The 25,452-nt window shown below is 42.2% G+C and overlaps 1 protein-coding gene across 1 annotated transcript in view; it reads right to left on the bottom strand.

Moving 5' to 3' along the window:
• Nucleotides 1-7,090: 7,090 nt before the first annotated feature.
• ALMS1 (ALMS1 centrosome and basal body associated protein) overlaps nt 7,091-25,452 on the bottom strand; it is a 221,054-nt gene continuing 202,692 nt past the window's right edge. The window contains exons 13-19 of the mRNA XM_031655501.1: nt 17,452-17,572; nt 16,090-16,293; nt 15,534-15,775; nt 14,609-14,792; nt 13,692-13,755; nt 8,433-8,532; nt 7,091-7,438 (exon numbers count right to left, since the gene is read on the bottom strand). Coding sequence (XP_031511361.1) covers nt 7,394-7,438; nt 8,433-8,532; nt 13,692-13,755; nt 14,609-14,792; nt 15,534-15,775; nt 16,090-16,293; nt 17,452-17,572 — 960 coding nt within the window. The 3' untranslated portion in view covers nt 7,091-7,393. The remainder of the gene's footprint in view (nt 7,439-8,432; nt 8,533-13,691; nt 13,756-14,608; nt 14,793-15,533; nt 15,776-16,089; nt 16,294-17,451; nt 17,573-25,452) is intronic.

The raw sequence follows: 25,452 nt of genomic DNA, 5'->3' as shown, positions 1-25,452 counted from the left end.
GGTCCCAGTTTGGGTTGTGTTGAGACTGACACCTCAGTAGTCAAGTAGATTTGGTAGCTCAAGTTACCAGCATACCAAGTTCCCTGAGAGGGAACCCCAGAGTGGGATGGTTCCCACCAGACAGGTGTCTAATGGAGAGGGAGGTTTTGCTTGGGTCTATGTACCTTACAACTGCTGATTTGTATAATGAGAAATCCAATATTGAAGGCTTACCGGTGAGCCCATGAGAGTTCAGAACTCTCATAAGGGGAATATTCTTCACACATAACCTCACCTGGCCAGACATGCAGACCTTAATGGCAACTCTGCTCATGGTGGAAAAGAAATCTATCATCATGGCCAAAGCTAAGGAAGAGGCAGACAAAATGTAGGCTGATAACATGGGCTACCAAACCTACTTGGCTGCTGAGGTGTCAGTCCCAACAGCCAACCCAAACTGGGACTCCAGTGATAATAGGGATCATTATAGCAATATGCTACTCAAAGGCATGAGGGAAGTAAGCCAATCAATTGGGGAAAACTCCAGGAAACAGAACAAGGCCCTAATGAAAATCCTTCCCCATTCCTAGAGAGATGACAAGTATGCCTCTGGGATTCTCTCCCTTGGGACCCTGACTGTGGACAATAAGGAGAAGGCTGCATAAGAAATATTACAGCTCTTACAGGCAGTACAGTGACCTAAAAGGTTAGTGGTGGTCCACTGCTGGGAACACCAGAGGGGAATTCTGAGGTTATAAAAGGAAATAACCTAGCAGACACAGCTGCTAAGAAGGCCGCATGAACAGTTGAACATTTGCAAATGACCCTGATCCCCAGATTTGTCACTCCACAAGTTTCAGCCCTATTACTCAGAAATTAGAAAAATCCAAATGGGAAGGGTATCTCCCACATTTGGATTTGGAAGGATGAGGTATTAATGATAAAGGAAGACTCTAGATTCCAGAAAACATAGGCTGGGCAATAATTAAATATGTCCATGAACCATCACATTTTGGTATGTTATTAGTCCGTTCTCACACTGCTCTAAAGAAATATTTGAGACTGGGTAATTTGTAAAGGAAAGAGGTTTAATGGACTCACAGTTCTGCATGGCTGGGGAGGCCTCAGGAAACTTATAATCATGGCAGAAGGCAAAGGGGAAGCAAGCTTAGGCTTTCTTACATGGCGGCAAGAGAGAGAGGAGTGAGGAGCAAAGGGGAAATAGACCCTTAAAAAACCATCAGATCTTGTGAGAACTCACTATCACAAGAACAACATGGGAGAAACCTCCCCCATGATTCAATCATCTATCCAGGTCTCTCCCTAGGCATGTGGAGATTACAGGGATTACAATTCAAGATGAGATTTGGGTGGGGAGGCAAAGCCTAACCATATCAAAACCTTAAGGAATTGGTTGATGAGGGTAATAAAGGTACCCGATCCAAGTGGTAAAACAGACTAAATCTCCAACAGATGCCACAAATGTGTACAAAATAATGCTCAGACCAGGCTGGCTGTGCCTCAACTAAGGGGCGGGGGCGGGCATACCAGGAGAAGAATGGCACACAGACTTTACAGTGATGCTCCAGGCACCTGGAAACTTCATGTACCAGCTGGTTTGTGTGGACACCTTTACTGGCTGGATAGAAGCCTTACCTTGTCACACAGAAAAGGCAAATGATGCCAGAGCTTTACTCAAAGACATCCTCTGGAAGTGTGGCTTGCCTTGATTGATCCAGAGTAACAATGGAGCTGCCTTCATTTCCGAAGTTAGCCAGGGGGTATTCTCTGCTTTGGAAATCAAATGGAGGTTACATGCAGACTGGAGGCCCCAGTCATCTGAAAAGGACAAAGATACTAATAGAACCGTAAAGGTCACTTTAGCTAAACCATGCCAGGAAACTCATGAAAGCTGGCTAAAGTGCCTCTCCATCACACTAACATGACTTCAGCTGGCACCAAAAGGGAAAGTGAGACTTAGCCTTTTTGAATTACTATATGGAAGAGTTTACCCTGGCAAAATGGAACCTTTGACATGCCCTGATGGTGAGACTGAGAGGGATGTAAAACATATTGTATATTTAGGAAAATTAATACAAGCTCTCAAGCAATATGTGAACCTGTCTTCCAGTTCCCACTGATGTTAAGCTTCACCCGTATCAACCTTGAGACTGAGTTCACCTTAAGACTTGGACATCTAAATCACCTCAAGACCAGCTAAATCCTGTCTGGATGGGGCCCTACCCTGTGCTGATAACCACTCACTCTTCTCTTAAATTGCAGGGGCTCAGACCCTGGATCTGTCATTCCAGAATGAAGCCTGCACCAGCACCCTCAGACCAGGCTTCATTAGATCCAACTTATTCCTATGAACTGGCCTCTGATCGTAAGCTCCTTTTCCACAGAAGGGGCATAGATAAGCAAAATGTGCCCTTGCAATGCTCTCGATGTATCAGGAATTTCTTCATTTTTAGAGGAATCTCTATGCTCTTTTACATTCTGTAAAAACTCTTAACTGCTGCTAAATCATCATATAGTATATACAATGAGCTTGGTCCCTCTCTACTGGTTAGTTCCTTTTATTACCATGGCCAGTGGTCTCTGGGAAGACAATACAACAGTTTTCCCCACATCGCAGTGAAGGGAAATAGCCTGTTCCAATGCTGGATATGCTATAGACACTCACGAGCTTGGTCTGCCCAAGTGACAGGACTTGTGGCAATCCTCACATTTCACTCTCACCCACAGAACTGGAGCAAGCTCCCCTTCCCTGGGGTTACCGTCTTCCCAGAAAGTGAGGAAATCCCTTGCATCATGTTGACTAGCACCTCTATAGCAAATGTCACCTAGGTGTCAACCTTGCTAAATGGCTCAGCCTTACAGCAAGTAGGCAGAAGCTGTGAAATTCCTCCAGGGCAGACTTACTACACTGAGACAGGACCAGACACAAAACAGAGGTAACTGGTCTCCTTGAACACTACCACCTGCCACCCCAATATGAATTATTGGTGTCCAGGCCGGGCGCGGTGGCTCAAGCCTGTAATCCCAGCACTTTGGGAGGCCGAGACAGGTGGATCACGAGGTCAGGAGATCGAGACCATCCTGGCTAACAGGGTGAAACCCCGTCTCTACTAAAAAATACAAAAAACTAGCCGGGTGAGGTGGCGGGCGCCTATAGTCCCAGCTGCTTGGGAGGCTGAGGCAGGAGAATGGCGTGAACCTGGGAGGCAGACCTTGCAGTGAGCTGAGATCCGGCCACTGCACTCCAGCCTGGGCGACAGAGCGAGACTCCGTCTCAAAAAAAAAAAAAAAAGAATTATTGGTGTCCTGACATGAACATCACTAAAAAATATTGAAGACAGAGCAGTAAATGCAGTTCATGCTGAGGAATACCAAGCCCCAGTTTCTGGTACACCCAGGTAAACAGGCCAACAGCTTAGAAGAATAATATCTCAGCTGACTGCAGGGATAGGGACCACATGCGGGGTGGGACTGTCTCCCTTTATGCAAGAATAATGGCACCTGGAGCCAAATGGCACAACTATTAAATGTCTTTTTTCTTGAGACAGAGTCTTGCTCTGATACCCAGGCTGGAGTACAGAGACACGATCTCAGCTCACTGCAACCTCCGCCTTCTGGGTTCAAGCGATTCTCCTGTCTCAGCCTCCTGAGTAGCTGGGATTACAGGCACACACCATCACACTCAGCTAATTTTTGTATTTTTAGTGGAGATGGGGTTTCACCATGTTGCTCAGGTTGGTCTCGAACTCCTGACCTCAAGTGATCTGCCTGCCTCGGCCTCCCCAAGTGCTGGGATTACAGGTGTGAGCCACTGCGCCCACCTAAATATCTTTATCCCCAAATGAGTATGTGCCCCTCAGGGGGCATGTGTTGGTCTGTGGGTCCCCCACAAACATCTACCCCACGCCTATTTGCCCCCAGGTTCCTTCCCTTTACCCCACTTGGCATCGCTCATTCCTGCATGGAGAACGTTTGGATGGAAGGACAATGTACAATTGGCCTGCGGGCCCTCTGATATTGAGGCTGCTGAGGTGGGTCTACTACAAGTCAGGTCAAAAGAGCAATGAGTTTAATTTTGGGGGGGATGGGAGCAGCATCCAGGATGGCTGCTCTTTGGGGATACGCTTATCATGAAACCACTGTAAAAAACTGGACTAGAAAACTTGAGTCTTTAGCATCCTCAGTTGACTCCTTGGTTACTCTGGTGCTAGGTAACGGTATAGTATTAGACAATCTTTTAGTGGAACAGGGAGGAGCGTGTGCAGTTACTAATTCCTCTTGCTGCCCCTGAGTAAACACCTCAGGGGAAAAAGAAGTTGACATTAAGGTCTATGCCCAAGCCTCTTGGTTACACGCTTTTAATCCACAGGGCCATAGTTCTGACTCTTTTTGGGAAGCTACCAAATGGGCAATACTAATTACTTGGTAATACTCTGCCCCTGGTAGAACCACTAACTTTATTGTTTATACTACTGCTGTTTGGTCCCTGGATCTTAAATCTCTTGGTAAAATTTGCATTTTCCAGATTAGAAAAATTTCAACTGCAGCTTCCAACAACAATACCAGCCTTTGCAGCCTATCCTGGGAGACCTCAAAACACATTTAGATTTAGTGTCCAGAGATTTTCACTCCCCTAATATCTCTGGACACGGTATCCCTAATCAGCATGAAGTTACAGAAGAATGACCTCTCCAGAATGAGGAGTGACATATCTCTAGGGGAGGAAATTTGTAGGCCAACAGGGAGGGAACCAGGGAGTACAGGAATTTTGTAAATTCAAGCAATCAGCCTGTTTTAGAGCCTCTTGTCTTGAAGCCAGTTTTATCCCAAACCCTGTGTGAAATGTGGTCACCTAGTTGGTTGGAACCAGCTCCCAAGAGACCCCGACAACTTACACATGAACCCCATGAACTTTCCCCATGACCATGCTAAAGCCTGCACCCCAGGAGACCTGTAGCTTCATTACCATAACATGCGACCTGTGTGCTGGCACCTGACTCACTGCATCTGTGCCACTGGGAACCCTCCTCTACATGCGATGATGCACCCTCTCCCGTCTTCAACACCACATAAAGCCCTCCTGTCATTTTCTCTTGGGAGACAATGCTTTGGAGAACACTCCCAGTGCTCTCCTTACTTGTGACAGGTAATAAAACTCCTTTGTTCAAAACCTGCGCTCTCATGGAAAGTCATCTGTTACTTGCCAGGGGAATAAATCCCGGTTTCTTTTTGTTTTGATAACATCAAGACAATGTTCCAAACAATCATTCATTTGATTATTCCAAACAGTCATTGGGAACATACAAAACGCATTGTGATTTAGAGTTAAAAGACTGCTTTCTTCATAGATCCTCTCCCCCAAAAATACCTGCATGGTGGTCTTTGCTGGCGAGAGGCTGAATCAGAAGCTGCCCTCAGGGAAGGGGACTGACTGAGGAGGCTGGAGTCTCACCTCCAGGAGGGAAGAAGGTGGTGCCTCCCAGGTTAGGTGTGATCTAGGCCTAGGATGAAGCAATTCAAAAGTGAATCTCACCACAGTTCAGAACCAGGGGCAATGATGCAGCCTCCGCTTGGGCTTCCTGCACCTGTGCAAGAACAAAAACCAAACCAAACCAAAACAAGAGGCTCAAGGTCCTGCCATGCATGGGGAAAGTCTGACGGCTGCAGGAGTGGCTGCACGAGGTGGTGACTCTGTGGTTTGTAGCAGGTGCTCTCAGCCCACACAGAACTGTGTAGTGTGGGAAGCCATCCTGAGCGCCGGGGCAGAACGGACACTGAGGGAGTCCCTGGGATTGTGAGGCTGATGCCTGGATTCTTCAACCTGCGCTCAGCCAGAGGTCTCCCGACACAGGACAGGCAGGAAGACTGCAGTTGTGAGACTCTCCACAACACATCCCCTTCCTGCCACCTGCATGGTTGGTGGCCTGGGGGAATACTGCTATAATGTGAAAGCAAGTCCATAGATTTCTGGTTTAAAGGAACCCAGTGGAGATGCTAATGAGTTCTCCTGAGGAGCTGGCTGGCAAATGCCACCTGGGCCTCCCAGGACCAAATCTAACTGTCCTGGGAAGGTGTCTGGATGCCACAGCCTTGGGCCTAGAGAGAATCATGCTCATCATTCCTCATCAGACTCCATCTTGCCCCTGTGTTCTTTGCAGACCCAGATTTGAGACAACAATTTGTTTCTACTCTGAATAATAATGTCTCACAAGACGTGGAAATAGTCACATTGTTTTAGAGATTATGTAAAGAGGGGCTTGGCGGTATTAACCCTCTCATTTTACAGGTAAATTGGCCAAAAGTGCTTAATTACCTTGCCTAGCAAGAAAGGGAAGAACTAGCAGTTGACCTCATGCACCATGGGTTCTTTTCCCAGTGTCCTCTTCCTGGCAGGGAACCCAGGGGGCAGGATCTGAAAGCTCTGAACTGTGCTTCAGGGCAGGGCCTGCTTGGATCCAGCCTCCCAGGAAGCCTTCTTAGTGGACGACTGCACCTTGCCAACCTTAGTACTGGGATTTGCTGAACTTAGAGTGAGGCTGTTGAAAACCTTCCTCCATCACTTTGGGCCTCAGCTGTAATTTCAGGCCACATGAAAAAAAAAAATCCTGTTACATTCTGATGCAGTTACTGGGTTAAGTGCTTTATCTCAGTCATTGACTCGTCTTTTTCAGAAGTTGTCCTTCTTTATGTTGTAAGTGTTGGGTTCACGTGTAATGATAAATGGTCTGAGGCTTTAGTCCCAAAACTGAGAGTGTGGGTGGAGGAAGATCCGTCAGCCAAGGCTGGTGGCCTTTCTCCCCAGCCTACACAGGGTCCCTGTGGGAGCTGGACTGGGGCTGAGAGGAGGCTCTGGATCCAAGATGCCTCTCCTGCAGCAGTCTCTGGGTGCACCCGGTGGGCATCTAACCAGACACCCTCTCCTTAAAGCCCACAACAGTGCTCCCACTATAGCACATTGTGTTTCTAAAGAGACAGACTACATTTCATTCCGAAAGCCCATTTTCCTCAACTGATGCATTTAAACACCTCGGTGGAGACAATGCATAGCTCCTTGCACCTCTTCAGATGGGAAAGAATTGTTTACTATGAGTTAATCTAAAGTTTTTATTTTCTAAAAGTATAAAAACACATACAAAAAGGGACTCACTCTTGAGAACTGATCATATCATTGTAACACAGAGCCCAGGGGACAGGCCACTATGAAGAAAGTATTGCTCCCAAACCATTAGGAATTTTAATCACCACTCTGCTCCAGACTATTTAGAAGGTACTATTTCTGAAGTACACATGGACAAAGAATAAGCTTTATTCAATCAGACTCACAAAAGTAAGGATTGTGCTTCTCTAGGTTCATAAAATAGAATTCCAAGGCTCTGAGGAAAATAAACTTGTGTCAGTCCCAGGGAACTTTTCTCCCCAGAAGTTGATTGGTCACTCTCTGTAGAAGAAAGAAAAGGCAGGAAAGAAGTTAGATATTATTGTCACCAGAGGCAGATGCCACTCCTCCCCGCAGCCATGTCACCAAGGAGAATCAGTGTGGTCCTACTCAAGTCTTGTTCATTTTACTCTGCTTCAGAAACTGTGGTCATCATATAAAAAATGCTTCCTGAAAGATTCAGGAAAGAGGATCTGTAATCAATATCTATTACTTCTCTACAGACACAGATAATCCATCAGTTCCCACATACAGCAGCATAAGGAGAGGCCTGGCCCTGCGATGCTCACACAGCAGATATGCGGTGTGGTGCCTGGGGCCTCCCACCTGAGGCACCCGCCTGGGTTCTGGGGCCTGCTCCAGAAGCAGCTCCCATCCCACATCAGTCCGGTGACTGAGGGGGTGAGAAGGAAACAAGTACAGTGAAGGATATGGCCCTTCAGGCACAGGAACCGGTCTGGGTTCTCAGAGAATTAACTGGTAGCACCAATGCTGTCCCGTGAGGTTCTTGGACTTAACAGCACCGCTGACTCCACTGGGACTATGGGCAGGGAATGGTGACAAGTTGGAGGCCTCGGGCCATCCAAGTGGACAACTCTTATGCCTCAGTCAAACATTTTCCAGTTTACCAGTTCTGGAGGTATCTGACTCACCAGTGCGGGGCATGAAGTCACCACCTGGGACTCTGGAATGGAAACCTGATAATTCTGATATTTCCACCATGATATGTTAATGAACTCCTGTGTGCGAAATTTGGTTTCACTCCAAATTAATGCATGGAAAGGGCCTTACATAATTATGGACGGGGAGCTAAACCTGATTTGAAGTCTAATTACAGATGCCTTCTTCCAAATTTCAATACTGGTCCAGTGCATTCTAAGTTCATTCCTCAATGTGGTTCATTCTGACTGTATACTCAAGAGGCAACATGTTTTCTCCATTTCTCTTTCCCCCAATAAACCTGATCCATCCCACTATAGACAGAGGACGCACTGACCTTTTTATATAGCTGGGCTCGCAGTCGGTATGACTTATATTCTGATTTTCTCTTCTCTTCTTCTCTCTTTTTCTGTACTTCTGGAAGCTGCTCATAAATCCTTAGAAATGGCACCAGCGAAAGGACAGAAAGTGGGGAGGTTACCAGGGCGCACAGGCACAAGATCTCCTGTCACCATCCCTCCCTATGCCTCCCACTCTCCAGGAGCTCATCCCTCCCAGAAAGGCCGTGGGCCTCGTTAGAAACTCCAGCACAGAGAACTCTGGCTTGGGGGCTCACAGTCTGGAAGGGGAGAGAGAGAAATACAAACACAATAAAATCCTAATAGTGCTTATGTCTGGGAAAGGAGTGGGATAAAGTGGGGAAAGGAGTGAGATAAATCAGGGAAAGGTGAACTTCTGCTTTCTACTCTACATGCAAAAATGGATTGTTTCAATATAAGATTATGAACAGTGTTACTACTGTATTTGTAAACACTAGCAAAATTATGGGAAAGTACTAAAATGGTCACATCTATAAAATGTTCTAGAGAAGAAACATAGTCTTATAGAAGGAGGCTGGGAAAGGCTCCAGAGACGAAATTAGAGGTAAGTTGGGTCTTAAGAATAGATAGGAGTGCCAGGTGTGGTAGCTCAAGGCTGTCAACCCAGCACTTTGGGAGGCAGAGGCGGGTGGATCATGAGGTCAGGAGATCAAGACCTGCCTGGCCAAGATGGTGAAACCCCGTCTCTACTAAAACTACAAAAAAAAAAAAAAAAAAAAATTAGGTGGGAGCATTGGCAGGTGCCTGTAACCCCAGCTACTCAGGAGGCTGAGGCAAGAGAATTGCTTGAATCTGGGTGGCACAGGTTGCAGTGAGCCAAGATTGACCCACTGCTGCACTCCAGTGGGGCGATAAAGTGAGACTCCATCTCAAAAAGCAAAACAAACAAACAAAAAAAGGTAAGAGCAGAAAGCGAATGGGGAGAAAGGCAGAAGACACTCAAGGCAGGGAAAATGGGTATTGGTAAAAATGGAGTCGAGGCTTCCTGAAAAGGAGTGTAAAGGAATAGGTGGGAAACAGGCAGGGTGAGGGTGAGGCGGGCTGCGGAGCATCTTGTGGCCACGTGAAAAACATGGGATCTGTTCTAGCAGAGGTTGGGTGGCAATGATTTTAAGTTGGGAGAAACACAAATGTGCATTTGATAAATGCACTCTCATTGTAAATACGTTTCCAACAAAACAACAGTTAAATAGATTATGAAGTATAATGGAATGTATATGTTACAAGTATGTTTCATGTACATGAAACAAAAGTTTCAGAATTTTGAATGTCACAGGAAAGGTTCACAACATAATGTTGAGTAAAATAAAGCAAGATACAAACCTGTATATGCAGTATGATCTACAATTTGAGGGAAGAAAGTGTGTGTTATGCAGGTCTCTGCAAAATTCCCACACCTCCCACCAAAAATAGGACTAGTATTATGTTTAGATGGAAGGATGATAAGTGATATTCATTTTCTTTTTTCTACTTTTCTCTATATTTCCCAGAGTTTTCTATAATCTGGAAAAAACAAATCACTAGATTGATGCAGGGCTCCGCAGGAAACATATTAGAGAAGGTGAAGGTGTCTCCTGAAGGCCACTCTGGAACAAGTACTTCCAAATAAAAGAGCTATGTTCTTTCCTCTTGAAATCTTTCCTTCTCACAGGAACCTTTAAATATCTTTCATAGAGACAGATGATGACAAAAGATGAGTAACACAGGCTCCAGAGATACAAATCCTTAATAGGACACAATTGAAGGCCAAACACCGGGCTCTAACCCCAGCTGTGACCCTAACTTGCTGGGTCTGGGTTGTACTTTCCTAAATATTAAGAGTTACTAGAAGATAGTTAAGATTCTCAGAGGGAAACAGATCACTTCCTTGAAAAGAGGCCACATAAGAAATAAACATGAATACAAGCAACCTAATGATAATGTACCAGTTTAAAAACTCAAGTCTCTCCAGAAGATGGGCACTAAATCCACTCATATAAGTATATTTCTGGTTGAAAGCATTGATATGTTATAGGAGACGTCCTGCCTGTCTTCCTGTAGGCAAGCTTCCTAGGCCCTTACAGCAGGGACTGCTCTTGCTGAGGTGAGAGTATAAGTAGCGGCCCCACAACAAACCCTGTATAATTTCCCTAATTTCATTTTGTGACTGAGTTAGAATGAAGCAGTGGTTCTCAAATATTTTAGACTTAGGACCCCCTTCACACTCCTAAACGATGAAGATCCCAATATAGGTTTTATCTACTGATACTGTATTAAAAATTAAAATTAAAAATTAAGAAAAACTTTATTTTTTAATTCACTTGAAATAAAAATAAGCCTGTGACACACTAACATAAGAAACCTGTATTTTTAATGAGAAATAAAGATGTTTTGCAAACCAAAAAATTTTAGTGAGTGGCACTGTTTACATTTTTTTGAAAACTCTTTAATGTCTGGTTTAATGGAAGACAGCTGGACTCATATCTGCTTTTGTATTAAGTATGCTGTCCCTTCTTGCTCTGGTTAAAGTATGCATTAAAAAAATCCAGCTTACATATAGATTGTTCATGTACTTGGAAACGAGAGAAGTTATTGCACTATTCTTTTCGGGTAACTCTTGATTCTCTTTGATACTACACCCAAACTTGGTAAGTGAGAGTTTCTGTTCTTTTCTTTTCTTTTTTTGAGACAGAGTTTCGCACTTGTTGCCCAGGCTGGAGTGTAGTGGCGCGATCTTGGCTCACTGCAACCTCTGCCTCCCAGGTTCAGGCAATTGTCCTGCCTCAGCCTCCAGAGTAGCTGGGATTACAGGTACCCGCCACCACGTCCAGCTAATTTTTGTAGTTTTAGTAGAGAAGGGTTTCACCATGTTGGCCAGGCGTGAACTCCTGACCTCAAGAGATCTGCCCACCTTGGCCTCCCAAAGTGCTGGGATTACAGGCGTGAGCCTCTGTGCCTGGCTGACAAGTGGTAGTTTCTTAAAAATTAGTTGCAAGGCAGAATCTGGAAACATGTCAGTAAACTTTTCCTATTCTGTTACATAAATATCCATCAGTCTACCTTGTACTATTTGAATGAATCTTCTATTCCCTGATTTTGTAACAAAAAGCAACAATCATTTGGAAAATCCTGGTCCAGGGAGTTATGCAGCTCTTCCAAATGTTGACAAATTTATTTAGGTAACATGAAAAACATCACATTTGTTAACGTCACTGCTTATCTCATCAGAAAGGTCTAAGTACTAAGAAGTCGTCAAGCCCATGGTGGTCAACACAAGTTTTCTAGAATTCTGTTGTTGGCGTGAAAACTCACATTTTCTTTGGCAACAGATACCGTTGGACATTTTCCTGAAGTCACAGACTCACTTTTTCATTTTCAAGAAAATGTCTGTTACAAACACAAGTCAGAATAATTGGTTTTCTGTCAGTTACTCTTTCAAGTAAAAGTCACGTTCCATGAAAAAGGCAGCTGGTTCAGCTCACGACACAAACCATGGCATAAGTGCTTTTCCTTGAAACAGTCATCATCTTTCACTGTGCAAAGGAAGTGCTTCCTGTGTACCTCCATTTACACTGTTTCCTTGTTCTTCCATCACACTCCTGGCGGGAGGCTGTGCAGGACACAATGCCTACTAGACTAGTATCGTTTGGTGCCACTGTCTTGAATAGTGATAAGACACCAATGGTTTTACTCCTCTCCCATTACTATTGTATCATTGGTGCAAATAGCCAACACAGCAAAAAAGGCACAGAACATCCTGGTGTCATTCTGAAATTAATTTTGACCTTGCAAATCGCCTGAAAGGGTCTCAGCAACTTCCAGGACCCCATAGACCACTCTCTGAGAACCACTGGACTAAAGCATCTAAAGCATTCCTTTGGATTGCCTATAAGGGCTGACTAGATAGAGAGTAAAAACAAGATTTCAAGAGGAATGCTTCAAGTCCATGAGATAAATGGTTTTAAAGCACCGTTACTTCAGAAGCATTATGCCAACTAAGAAACTATTCTTATTAAAGCAAGTCTCCAATGAATGCCTAAAAAAGTCAACCTTAACTTATTCTCTGGCATTCTCATGATCAATATATGAATATCTGAAATGAATTAATTTTTTAAAAATGTATTTATTATTTTTTAGATACAGAGTCTCAGTTTGTTACCCAGGTCGGAGCATAATGGTGTGATCATAGCTCACTGCAGTCTCAAATTCCTGGGCTTAAGAGATTCTCTCACCCAAGACTCCTGAGTAGGCAGAATTACAGAAATGTACCACCACACCCAACACTCAAATCAATTAATTAATGAGTAGCTAATGTTCGTTCATCACGGCACAAAATTCGAAAATTATAAAAAGTCAAAAAATCTACTATATCAGTTCTCCTTTCCAAAGGCAATCAGTATTATCAGTTTTTTCTGTCTTCCAGAAACATTCTATGCATCTAAAAGTATACACATCTACATAGGCACAAATACTTATTTTTAAAGACCACAAGTGGTAACAGTGTTCACATGCTTCGAAAATTTAATTTTTTAAAAAAGTTTAACTTAATGTATTCTGGAGAACACTGTTATTTCTCACCCTATTGGATCAATTCCTAGAAATGGGATTGCTAAAATAAAAGGTGAGGCCCAAAAACTTATTTAATTTTATTTCAAAATAATCTTTTTTTTTTTTTTTTTTAGATGGAGTCTCACTCTGAGACTACCAGACTGAAGTACAGTGGCGCCATCTAAGCTCACTGCAACCTCTGCCTTCCAGGTTCAAGGGATCCTCCCCGCTCAGCCTTCCGAGTCGCTGGGATTACAGGAGTGCACCACCACGACCGGCTAATTTTTGTATTTGGAGTAGAGACAGAGTTTCACCATGTTGGTCAGGCTGGTCTCGAACTCCTGACCTCAAGTGATGCGCCTGCCTCGGCCTCCCAAAGTGCTGGGATTACAGGCGTGAGCCACCGCACCTGGCCTAAAATATTCTTTATTTAAATTTAGGTTTCTAATAAAGAGGATCCTAAGCATGCAAATCAGTGAGGAGTTTTTCATCTTTTGCATATGAGTCATTCATACCATGATGTGCTATTTTTTTTTTTTCAGTGCCATAAGTGAGAAATGACTCTCACAACTTTCTCATAATGTTTAAACTTGAGCATAATGCCTTTATTCTGGGTGCAAGCCAGAGCTCCTGACCACTTGTTGGCCTGCTTTACACTTTTATACATACTCTTGTTTTCTTGGTCTTACCGTTTGGACCTCTGAATCATTTCCTTCTTGCTGATAGGCTTGCTCTTCTGGACAGCCAGGAAGACTAAGCAAGAGAAGAAAGGGTTTTCAGTGGACTGTGACTTAACCCAGAGGGTATGGTGCAAGAGCTGGGAGAGGGAGCTGCTAGGACTTCGTGCCCCTACTCTGAGCTGGCAAGACTGGGTGGGGAGCAATGACCAAGGCAAGCCAGGGTTAGACTAGGGTAACAGGGACAGCAGCCTAAGGCCCTAAGGACCTAACACTCTGTAGCAAAGACTAGGCTTTGAATTAAAAAACTGGCCAGTTTCCAGGTAAGGTTGGATGAAAGAATTAGATAGTGCTTTGTAGTCTTCACAGCTTTCATTATTTTATCAAGGTCTGATTATCATAATTGTTAAGAATGCAGATCCACAGCAGCACACCTGGGTATGTCATCTTGGGAGAGGTACTTAATCTCCCTTTGATTCAGTTTTCTTACTATAAAGTAAATATATTAATAGTATCTACTGAGAATGTTGTAAACGCTAATGTGAACAGTGCCTGGGCAAGATGTAAGGACTAGGTGTTTATTATTAGTAGTATTCTAATTATTACCATCCTAAGAGGTAAGCAAGCCTGGAATCAGCCCCATCTTTTCAGGAAAAATCAATATACTTTTGGAACTAACTTGCTCACAGACACAAAGCTGGTTTAAGACGCAGGGACAGGGCCAGAGTAACTGGGCTTAGTTGGATCATGAATGTGCCGAAGGCTAAGCTGGGGAGGTTCTGATAGCTAAGGTTTGAGTCTTGGCAAGCAAAAGGTCGCTGTCTGCCCATGTAACTGGCCTGGCCTGGCCTTTAGCAGGGCTCTGCAGCACAGCAGCAGACCTTGCCTTCTCTACTCCACTCATAGGAAAGTGAACGGGCAGGGCGTACCTCTCTTGGGCACTGGGCGCATGCGATTCTGGTGGCCCTGCCGTTCCCTGTCAATATTGAATAGCACATCCCGCTCGCTCTGTAACATGCTCTGCAGCTTCCTCTCCTGGACTATTAACTTCAGGCGCTTTATCCGCTCCCCAGAGCTGGAGATGAAGTCAGGTCTGTGAAACTGAAGCGATTCCTTAAAAAAAAAAAAAAAAAGAGAAAATGCTCAGCCTCACATTAATGATGCAATCCAAATGCCTGGAAAAACACCACCTGCCCAAGAGGTATGGGGAAGCCTGATTCCAATGCCGAGAAAATATCTAGAGTTGAAAAATCTCCCGACACCTCTCTGTGGGGGAGAGCTCCAGCTTGGAACCCACAGGGAACAAAGACGTGCCTTCAGCATAGGCCAGGAACGAAGACTATGGCAATGACAACTCTCCAAAACATCAATGCAATACAGCTCTGCCTACGGTGCTATTTTAAAGATCTATTCAAACAAATACATCATTAATAACATTTCCTTTATCCCCCAAGGGACATATCAGAAGAGACTTGGTTTCCTTTAAATCTGACACGGAGCAGAAACAGCAGTTGAGGACATGAAGGAACACGCATGAGGCCATACAAGCGTCAGGCCTCTGGGCCCTCCACACACAAGGACCCACAAGGCCGATAAGCAGAACTGCAAATCCTCCCTCCTGTGGCCTTGTCCCCAGATCCTGAGGGTGATGCACCATCTATGGTTAAGAGTAAGGCAGCCTTTGACGGACGATGAGAAACCCAGCCCTCATGCGTGAAAACAGGTGAACTGCAGAGGTGCTAGAAAAGAGAGTCTCGGGCCTACACCTCAGCTCACCAAGTGACACAGCCAGCTTCTCTGTGCCTTGCCCTTCTCCCTACACGTAGGGCTAAAGTTAAGTCAACGTCACTACACCTGCAGGGTTGCTCTCACAAATGGCTTCAGTGGGTCTCTGCCATCCTCTCTGCCTGGGCCTGCCAGGGAGCCCCGACCGTCCAGGTGCTGTCCCTGCCAGTTCTGCTCCCGCAGTGGCTCCCTCCACGGCTTGGTCTTGGTTATTGGTTCAAACCAGGAGACGCCAGGGCCCCAAGTCTTGGGCACATTTTCCTTCTTTGATCCAGACTCCACATTTTCCACAGGAACAAACCAGGAAACTCCTACAGGAAATAGTTTTTAGAAGGAAAACAAGATTTTTCACTTTTTTACAGCACCACCCAGCTCTCATCAAGGACATGCACATAATAGAGTCTCTCAAGGGTCTCAGTTGTCAGCAGCCACAGGGTGCCCTTGAGTCTGGTTTCACTGCAGGGATGACTGTGTAACTGCAGTGCTGGACTTTGAAAACCTGACAAGGTGGTGGCTGGGGGTAGGTGGGGACCACATAGATTCACTTGGAAACACACAGTCAGCATTGCAGGGGACTTGAAATTCACTAGTTTCTTTACTACAAGATCTGGAATGAGAAACTGACCTTCATGGGAATTCTTCTTGTTCTTTTTTAACTTTCTGTCTCTAGGATAACCGGTAAAGAGCAGTTTTTCTTCACGTTTTTCTTCTGACCAAGAAGTCACATCACTGTCCTCTTCCAATTTAGCCTCGCTGGAACTTGGAGTTGGGAAAGTTATCCCAACATCTCGAGTGTGTTTTTTGGCACCGTTCACAATCTCCAAGTTACCTGAGGGGAAGGATCATAGGTGTCTCTGGGAGTAACCTTGAGGCTGAGTTGACAGGTTTATTCAAGTGAGTACGTGAACCCTTTTTAATGTTTCAAAAATACAATCCCTTTGTGTGGGATGGAGGGATGGGAAGACAGAGAGAGGAAGAGAAGGAAGGACAGGAGAGAGTAGGAGGGAAAAAGAGGGAGAAGAAAAAAGAAAGGGTTTTATTTGTAAGTCATTTTAGGTATTAGAGGGAAAGAAGAACAAATATGGGTTCAAAGGGTAAAGGATTTCAACTCTGATCCCAAGTCAGAAAGACAGTAAATACTTAGATTCCTTTTGGTAGTCACCCAGGTAAGGGAGAGGTTGACAGAAGTAAAGACAGGATTTGAGGGGAAGAAACAAATCAAGATGAAAGTTTTTATTTTTATTTTATGAAACCAAAAGGAATAGAAAGGCAATAGCTAAAAATCCTCCTTCCTACTTCTGGTCTTCATATATTCTGTTCACAACCCCATATGGTTCCAGAGAATTCATTTGGCACATTTAAGCAATTCTCTTCCCTCCTTTATTTCTTTCATTAAAAAAAAAAAATTCATATTGTAGTATGCTATACACTGTTCTGTACCTTTTCTTAAAATCAATTATATGCCTTAGAGATCTTTCCATGTTAGTACAGAGCTTCCTCATTCTATGCAGAATTTCATTCATTATCTAGATATACAATAATTTATGTAATCATTCAGTTATTGAGGAACACCTAAATTCATTTTAATCTCCTGCTATAAATGATGTTTTAGTGGTTAATTTTGTACACTATTTTGCACATATGCAAGTATATCTTTAGGTTAAATTCCACATATTCATAGTATATAGCAGACATTTCAAAAGTAAAAATGCTGAGTGAAAGTAATTTTGATAGGAACTTTCAAATTGTCTTTCATAGTGAACCAACTTCTAGTCTCACTGGAATACACAAGGGAACCCACTTCCCTACACTCTTGCCCACAAACTTGCCATCAAACTTGAATTTTTGCCAATCTGATAAGATGAAAACTGGCACTTGGATATAGTTTTATCTTCATGTCCTTTATTATGATTGAGGTTGAGTATCTTATATGTTTAAGAGCCATTTCAATGTATTTCAATGAAAAAGTTTAGATTCAAGTAATTACCTGCTTGTATGCCCTTGTTTAACATGTGTGCATTTTGCTTGTTGCAAAAAGTAGAGTTCGAGCTCAGGAAACTACTGGCAGAAGAGGAAATAGAGTCAGAAGAAATCACATGGTTTGCTACCTAGAAAAATAAAATAGATCTTGTTATTATTACCTGCAGTCAATGTCACAGTTACCCACAGGATAAGCAAGCCAACAAGTCCTCTTTCTAATCCAATTCAAACTGTTGAGATGCATTTAGAAGAAGCTTGAGATACTGTGAACATGCTGCCTTGTATCTGTGATAGGGAGAATGTTGTAGTTGGATAGGACTGAAGCTGTTGTAAGGTGGTAAGACAAAAAAAGCCTGGCTATTTTCACTGGGCTTGGAAAAACTCTGAAGAGAATGCTAGCCAAACATTAGTCTGATGTATCTTCAGAATGAAGCTCTGAAGTGACACCTGCATATAATTTTCATGTGAGATAAAGAGGGCTGGAGATAGGTAAAAAAAAGTGATGAACTGAAGACAGTGCTCTCCAATTAAGAGCTGACTCAGACACGTATATTAAGACAAACACCAAAGACCTGCAAGGCTCGTGAGACGTCCTGATGAGTAGAGTATTGCAAAAAGTATTAGAGAGTCCCAAAGCCCTTTTAATTACGTTCAGAGCAAGTAGAGCAATGAAGGCAATTTCTGAGATTGCAGCTGATGGTGGAATGTCGGTAGATGACAAAAAGATTAACAAGATATAGCTGAACACAATATTATAGTGTAAAATAGTACTTCTTAAACTTGTTCATTGTTAATATCTCCATCGTTAATAAGGACAGAGGGAGGCTAACCCAGAATAATGAATTGGAATCTCTAGGGGAAGGGTCTGGGCACCTATATTTTGAATAAATGCCAGGGAATTTTCTACTTAGGCAGGTCTGGTGGAGGTAAATTAAAGCCTGGGTGAGGATGGGAAACTGAGGATATCTGATCCCTTGAGCTAGATAAACCATATTCCAGAGTCACAAAGAAACTTGTAACAGAATTTTGGTGAGGAAGATCTATATTAGACAGCTGAAGAAAGGAAATACTTTGTCAGAAAGGTAGGCATTGCAAACTAGTGGGATGAACACTGATGACATGTAAAACTTAGGATGCATTACGAATCAGATAATTTGCTAGGAACTGTTCAAAAAAAAGATGAGCAGATTTAAGCCAGGCTCAGTCACGCAGGCAGAGCATGCCCTGCCAGGTTAGCCTTGTTTTCTCTAGTAGATAAGGTCACTTTACTGGCTAACCAAAAGAATACGTAGCATACTGTACCTAGATTTGAACAAAATGCCAAAACATTTCATAGCATCTTTGAGGGCAAGATGGAGTTATATGGGTTGGATGATAATACAAGTTGATAGAATCATAACGGATTGAACCAACCTTATCCAAACATAATTTCAAAACAGAGAGATGTCTTTACTGAGTGGTACATCTTGCTTTTGACAACAAATATTTACTAAGCAATTACTGTGTGCAATCACTGGGTTTGGTGCTGGCTATTCCTTCTTAAGATTTTACACATAAATGTCTTAGAGATAGGGAAAACAGGAGAATTTACATACAATACTCATCAGAGAGAGAGCCTCTGTCAGGATCCCAAGTAATAACAGGAATGATAGGCTAAATCAGAGCATGTTTAGTAGGGGCAATTGTAAAGGTCTGCTCATTAGGCAGGAGGAATGGCAGCAACTTTGATGCAGGAAAAAAAAAAAAAGCTCTGTGTCAGGATTCCAAACAGCTAGGCCAGTTTCAGGTCTTCCCTTTATTAGCAGTCTCTACTTAGGCAAGACACAACCTCTTTGTGTCAGTTTCCCCATCCAGAAATGGAAACAAAATCTGCATTTTAGAAAGAACAGATGACTTAGATGGTAAAATATAAAACACTAATATAAAACAAGAGACTACCATGATGTTAAAAAAAATCTTTTTATTTTCTCCTTAAAAAAAGGAACATAAAAAAGAAGTGACTGACATGAAATACATTATACCTTCTCTGCAGCTATAAAAGAAGGGAAGAAAGCATGTTAGGTACTAAAAAAGTGTATGTAGGTGTTTGCTTTTTTATTTATAAAATGTCTCTGAAAGAGAAGAATCCAGATTGAAAGGAAGAAGTAAAACTGGTTTTATTTACAAATGACATGATCTTCTCTGTAGAAAATACTAAGGAATCCACAAAGAACTAGAACTAATAACCAAGGTTACCCAGGTTGCAGAATATAAGATTAATAAGATAAAAAATCAATTGTATTTCTATGTTCTAGCAAGTGACAACCCGAAAATAAAATTAAGAAAACTATCTCACTCACAATAGCATCAGAAAGAATAAAATATTTAGGAATAAAGTTAACAAAAGAAGTGCAAGGTTTGCACATTAAAAACTAGAAAACATTGCTGGGAGAGATCAGAGGTCAATATAAATGGTGAGACATTCACCATACATGGATTGGAAGTCTCAAACTTGTTAGGATGGCAATTATCCCCAAATTAATCTGTAGATTCTACACAATCTCTATCAAAATTCTAGCAAGCATTTTTCAAGAAATCTACAAAATGATCTCAACTTTATATGGAAATGGCAAGGACCACAAGAGCCAAAAGTTACTGAAAAAAAAAAGAGAGGTAGAGGACTTACATTTCGTGATTTCAAATCTTAAAAAGTTACAGCAATCAAGGCATTGTGGCATTGATATAAGGATAGATACAGATTGGCCGGGCACAGTGGCTCATGCCTGTAATCCCAGCACTTCGGGAGGCTAAGCCGGTGGATGAGGAAGTCAGGAGTTCGAGACCAGCCTGGCCAATGTGGTGAAACCCGGTCTCTACTAAAAATACAAAAATTAGCTGGGCGTGGTGGTGTGCACCTGTAGTCCCAGCTACTCGGGAACTGAAGCAGAGATAAGCGAACCTGGGAGGAAAAGGCTGCAGTAAGCTGGATTGCACCACTGCCTCAGCCTGGACAACAAAGAAGTGAGGGCGCTCTGTCTTAGGAAAAAAATATATATATATATATATATATAGAGAGAGAGAGAGAGAGAGAGAGAGAGACATATCAATGGAACAGAATGAAAATTCCAAATGAAGTCTTACATATGTGATCAATTAGTTTTCAACAAAGGGGCCAAAGCAACTAATTGGAGAAAATAATATTCTTTTGAACAAATAATGCTGGGACAATTAAATATCCCTATGCAAAGAGATGAAGTTAGACAACACACCACACACAAAAAGTGTACTAAAAATGGATTGTAGACCTAAACATAATAATTAAAACAATAAACTTTTGATGAAAAACATAGGAGAACATCTCTGTGACTTTGGTTAGGCAAACAGTTCTTGAATATAACACCCCAAGTACAATCCACAATCCATAAAAGAAACAGTTTAAACTGGACTTCGTCATTACTGTATTAAAACCATTTGCACTTCAAAAGCCACAACCTGGGAGAATTTACAAAAAATACATCTGATAAAGGACTTGTAACCAGAGTATATAGAGAGCTCTTTCAACTCAGTGGGAAGATAACCTAATTTTAAAATGGGTGAAAAGATTTAAAAAGACACTTCATCAAAGAAGATGTAAGAGTGGCCAATAAGCACACAAAATGTTCAGTATCATCAGTCATTAGGGAAATTCAAATTAAACTCACAAGATACCAGTTCACACCCAGTAGAATGGCTATAAATAAAAAGGTGGACAACTGCAAGTGTTGACAAGGAAGTGGAGAAACCGAAACCCTCACACGTTGCAGGAAAGAATGTAAAATGATACAGCCACTTTGGAAAAACACTTTGGCAATTTCTGATAAAGTTAAACATAAACCTATTGTATGACCGACCAATTTCACTCCTGAGTAAAAACCCAGACGAAATGAAAACGTATGCCCACACAAAACTTTTACACAAGTATTAATAGCAGCATTCACATTATTCAAAAAAATCAAACAATCCAAATGTCCATCAACTGAAAGATAAGCAAAATGTGGTATATCCATAAAATGGAATACTATTCAGCAACAAAAAGGAACCACTGATGCATACTACAGCACGGATGAACCTTGAAATCATTATGTTAACAAAAAAAGGCAGATGCAAAAGACCACATCAGATGCTATATACATTAAATCTCCAGAAGAGGCAGAAGGCAGATGAGAGGTTGCCTGGGGCTGGGAATCAGGATTGACTGCAAAGGGGTACAAGGGACCTTTTGGTAATGACAGAAATGTTCTAAAACTGGATTGTGGTGATGATTGCGAAACTCTGTAAGTTTACTAAAAGTTAACTGTATACTTAAAATGGATGAAATTTTATTGTATACCTCTGGGAAGGAGTGTTGGGTGCTGGGGAACAGGAGTAGGAAGGACACTCCTGATCAAATATTTTGTACATGTGGTTGTACTGTATTACCAGTTCAAGAAATGAGAATAAACAAAACAAAAACTTGTGGGGAAGGGTGTGGCAGTAAAGATTTAAGAAGTTCAACAGGAATAACATACGTTAGGCCACAGACATGGTCCAGCCACTGAATGAAGGTGATAAGTTGTGTTGGTCAACACGTTCTCACTACCTGAAGCACAACAAGCTTAGCTGAGAGGGACATATTTAAAAACAAGACACCAACAAACTTATACCCAGGAAAGCTGCCAAACTCAGAAAGGAGAGCAGAAACCACAGCCCATGTGGAACGGTTCATGGAGTGAAGACCTCAGAGAAAACACATCAGGAAAGGAGGCCCGAGAGGCAGAGGGCTAGGTTTGTTTCCTGTGCCTTCGGAGAGCAGCTCTGAGAGCAGAGCCAGATACTCAATGCAAGAGTGTGGATCTAAGTTGGCCTTTGTTAACTTCCTGCAGCCTTAGGCAAATGGAACTGCTGCCCCATAAGCAGCATGTGAGAGGTCTGGAACTGCAGAGGTTTGTACCATCATTTTGGTGCAGCATGTGAGAGGTGGAGCTACTAGAGAATTGGCCTGTCGTTTGGTGGCAGTGAGAATGAAGCTACTAGAGGTGGCCACCAATCATTTGGTTGCAGCGGGGTGGGCTACTAGAAGGTGGCCTGTCATTTGGTGCAGCACGTGAGAGGTGGAGCTACTAGAGGGTGGCCTGTCATTTGGTGCAGATGCAGCAGAAGTGTTGATAGCAGTGGGTAGGATCACAGGACTCGGGGGTGCTTAGAATCCTGAGTTTCTGTGAACACCTACCTTTAAGGACACAACGTGTAGTGTACAAGGGTATAATACCTAATTACACTTTGGGTTATATGAGAAGCCTTGGAATGTTTCCATTTTCATTGAAATTCTTTTTCATTTAGTAATGCTTGCCTATAAAAAGGTAAACATTTAAAAATAGAAAACAGTCTAAGAATAAATTCTCTCTCAACCCAATATAATTATCCAGCCCAGTAGGAAGATGACAATCAAAGAGAGAGGCAAAAACAATTGTTTACTAGGATGTGGAAAAATTGGAACCCTCACATACTGCTGGTGGGAATGTAAAATGGTGCAGTCATTTTGGAAAAGTCTGGCAGTTCCTCAAATGGTTAAACATAGAGTTGCCATATGATTAATTCCACTCCTAGGTATATACCCAAGAGATGAAAACATATGCCCTCAAAAAAGCTTTCATATGAATGTTCATAGCAGTTTTGTTCATAATAGACAAAAAAATAGAAACAACACAAATGTCCATGAACTTACGAATAGATACAATGTGGTATATTCATAGAATGGAATGTCCTTTGGCCATTAAAAGGAATGAGCACCTGCTATGATGTGGATGAACCTTGAAAATACTATGTTAAGTGAATGAAGTCAGTCACAAAAGACTGTGTGATTCCATTTATATGAAAGGGCCAGAATAGGCAAATCCATAGAAACAGAAAGTAATTAGTGGTTGCCTGCAGGCTGTGGCAGAGGTGGGAGGTTGGGGAAATGAAGATTGATTGTTAATGGTTACAGGATTTTTCTGGAGGGTGTTTAAAATGTTCTAAAATCAGATTATGGTGATGGTTGCACAATTCTGTGACCATAACAAGACCCAATAAACTGTATACTTTAAACAGGTGAAGTTTACAGCATGGGAAATAAGTCAAGAAAGGCATAAAATGCACTTTATTGTATGCAAACTGAAAAAATGTGGACTATGAAGTCTTGTTTGGAGAACAAAAGCTTATACTCTATAGTTCCGCATCTCCTATGTTACCGAAATCAGAAAAAGACCAACTTTGGAAGGTGATAAACAGTGTTGTTTTCATGTAATAAACAACAAACAATCCTAACAAAAAGGTGGGCACTAAACGCTGTAGGTGTGATGGAGTACTACTCTAAAGCTGGGCCAAGCACAAACTATCAGAACCATGCCATGTGATTTTTGAATCCATCCACAGATTCGCAATAATCACAATGCACACACCTGCACTCGTGTCCCACAATTTGTGCTGAGGACCCATCATGGGATAGAACTTTTTTTTTTCCTTCTGAATCCATTTATACATGCGGTCGGTAAACCACAACGGTCCACTTTCCTTAGTCTGTGGGAGAGTCCCACGCTTCTCCTCTAATAATCTCCTCATCCCTCAGGCTTGGGTGTGCAGTTACCCACTGCAATGGAGCTGACACATAAAGATTTAGGTGACTATATATTAAATGACACTGTCAGCCACCATGGGTTAGGCTTTCTGTTGCACACAATCTTGGAAGGAAATATATGCTGGCTGGCTGCTTCTGTCTTAATTTCCATTATGAGAGCAAACTCACCTGTTGCTGTCTTACACGAGACTAAGAATAGAAAGTAACCACACCATCTCAGAGATGTTTCGGGATTTTTGTAGTACTCTTTAGCTTATTTAAGAACTAAATGAGACTCATTCCCATATTTATTGATTAAAGACATGAGACAGACCTAGAAATAAAAGCTTTTCATTAAAAAATTACTTGTTAGGTGGAAACTGAGCTTAGAAAAACATATCCAGCATAGGAAAAGGGCCATGTTTTCTGATGTGACCCTACACTGCTATTCTTCAGGTAGGAGGATTGGTACTGCTGGCCTTCAGCTAGCCAGGTGCCTGCTGGGAATGCTTTTCCTTTAGAGGCATGGGTTTATGCTAATTCATTTATAATCACTCAAGTTTAGGACCAGAGACACACATTGATAAAACGGTCAGAGTCAAAATGAGAAATATAGTCTATGGCACCAAAAGACTGTCTTTTCTTGTGAAAAGTTTCTAGAACTGTGTCAACCAGCAAGTATATTTTCAATAAAATTTACTCACCAACAAGGGGTGACATAATTACCAAGTGTCTGTCCAAAAAATAATGCTTTGACATACATTTAATTCCTAGTGAAAAAAGGTTGCAGAAGCAGGAACTCAGGTGGTAACTATTACTTACCTTTTGTAAATTAGAACTAGTTATCTATTTCTGCCAGTGTGGTTGATCAGAAAACTATGGAAAATCTTCCTCAGAAAATTAACAATGTGCTGTGCCTGCATAACAGGTTCTTGAAAAATTTGTTTTGGTATGTGAAGAAGTAAAGATTGCAGAGAACAAACAATTTTGAGTGAATCCAAAATTCAAACAATAGTTAAGAGAATGTATGGCTAAAATGCAGTGGAAATTATTACGGTCAATGATCATTACAACTGAGGTCAAAAAACTCTAATGGGACAATAAAGTTTCCCAGATAATGGTAGGGCTTTGGGTTGGACAGAAAGAAAATGAACCAAGAGCTAAAACACTCAATTAACTCATAGGAAAACCAGAAGGTTGACAAATGATCATACAATTTTGTAGAGCGTGACAGAGCTAGACAGCATGTTTCCCAAAGGTTTTTCTATCAGCTTTGAAAAATGATGGCCTGGAAGTAGCCCTATACATTTGTTTATTCTTTGCATTCTCCCAAATATGTTTCCTCTTGGCTTTCATAACTATGAGAATTACCACCACCTTTACACGGATGACTCTAAAATCTTCATCTCACTCATG

The sequence above is a fragment of the Papio anubis genome, chromosome 14, assembly GCF_008728515.1.
Source record: "Papio anubis isolate 15944 chromosome 14, Panubis1.0, whole genome shotgun sequence".
Taxonomy (NCBI): Eukaryota; Metazoa; Chordata; class Mammalia; order Primates; family Cercopithecidae; genus Papio; species Papio anubis.
The sequence above is the reverse complement of the archived record's forward strand: the minus strand, read 5'-3'. Positions and strand labels throughout refer to the sequence as shown.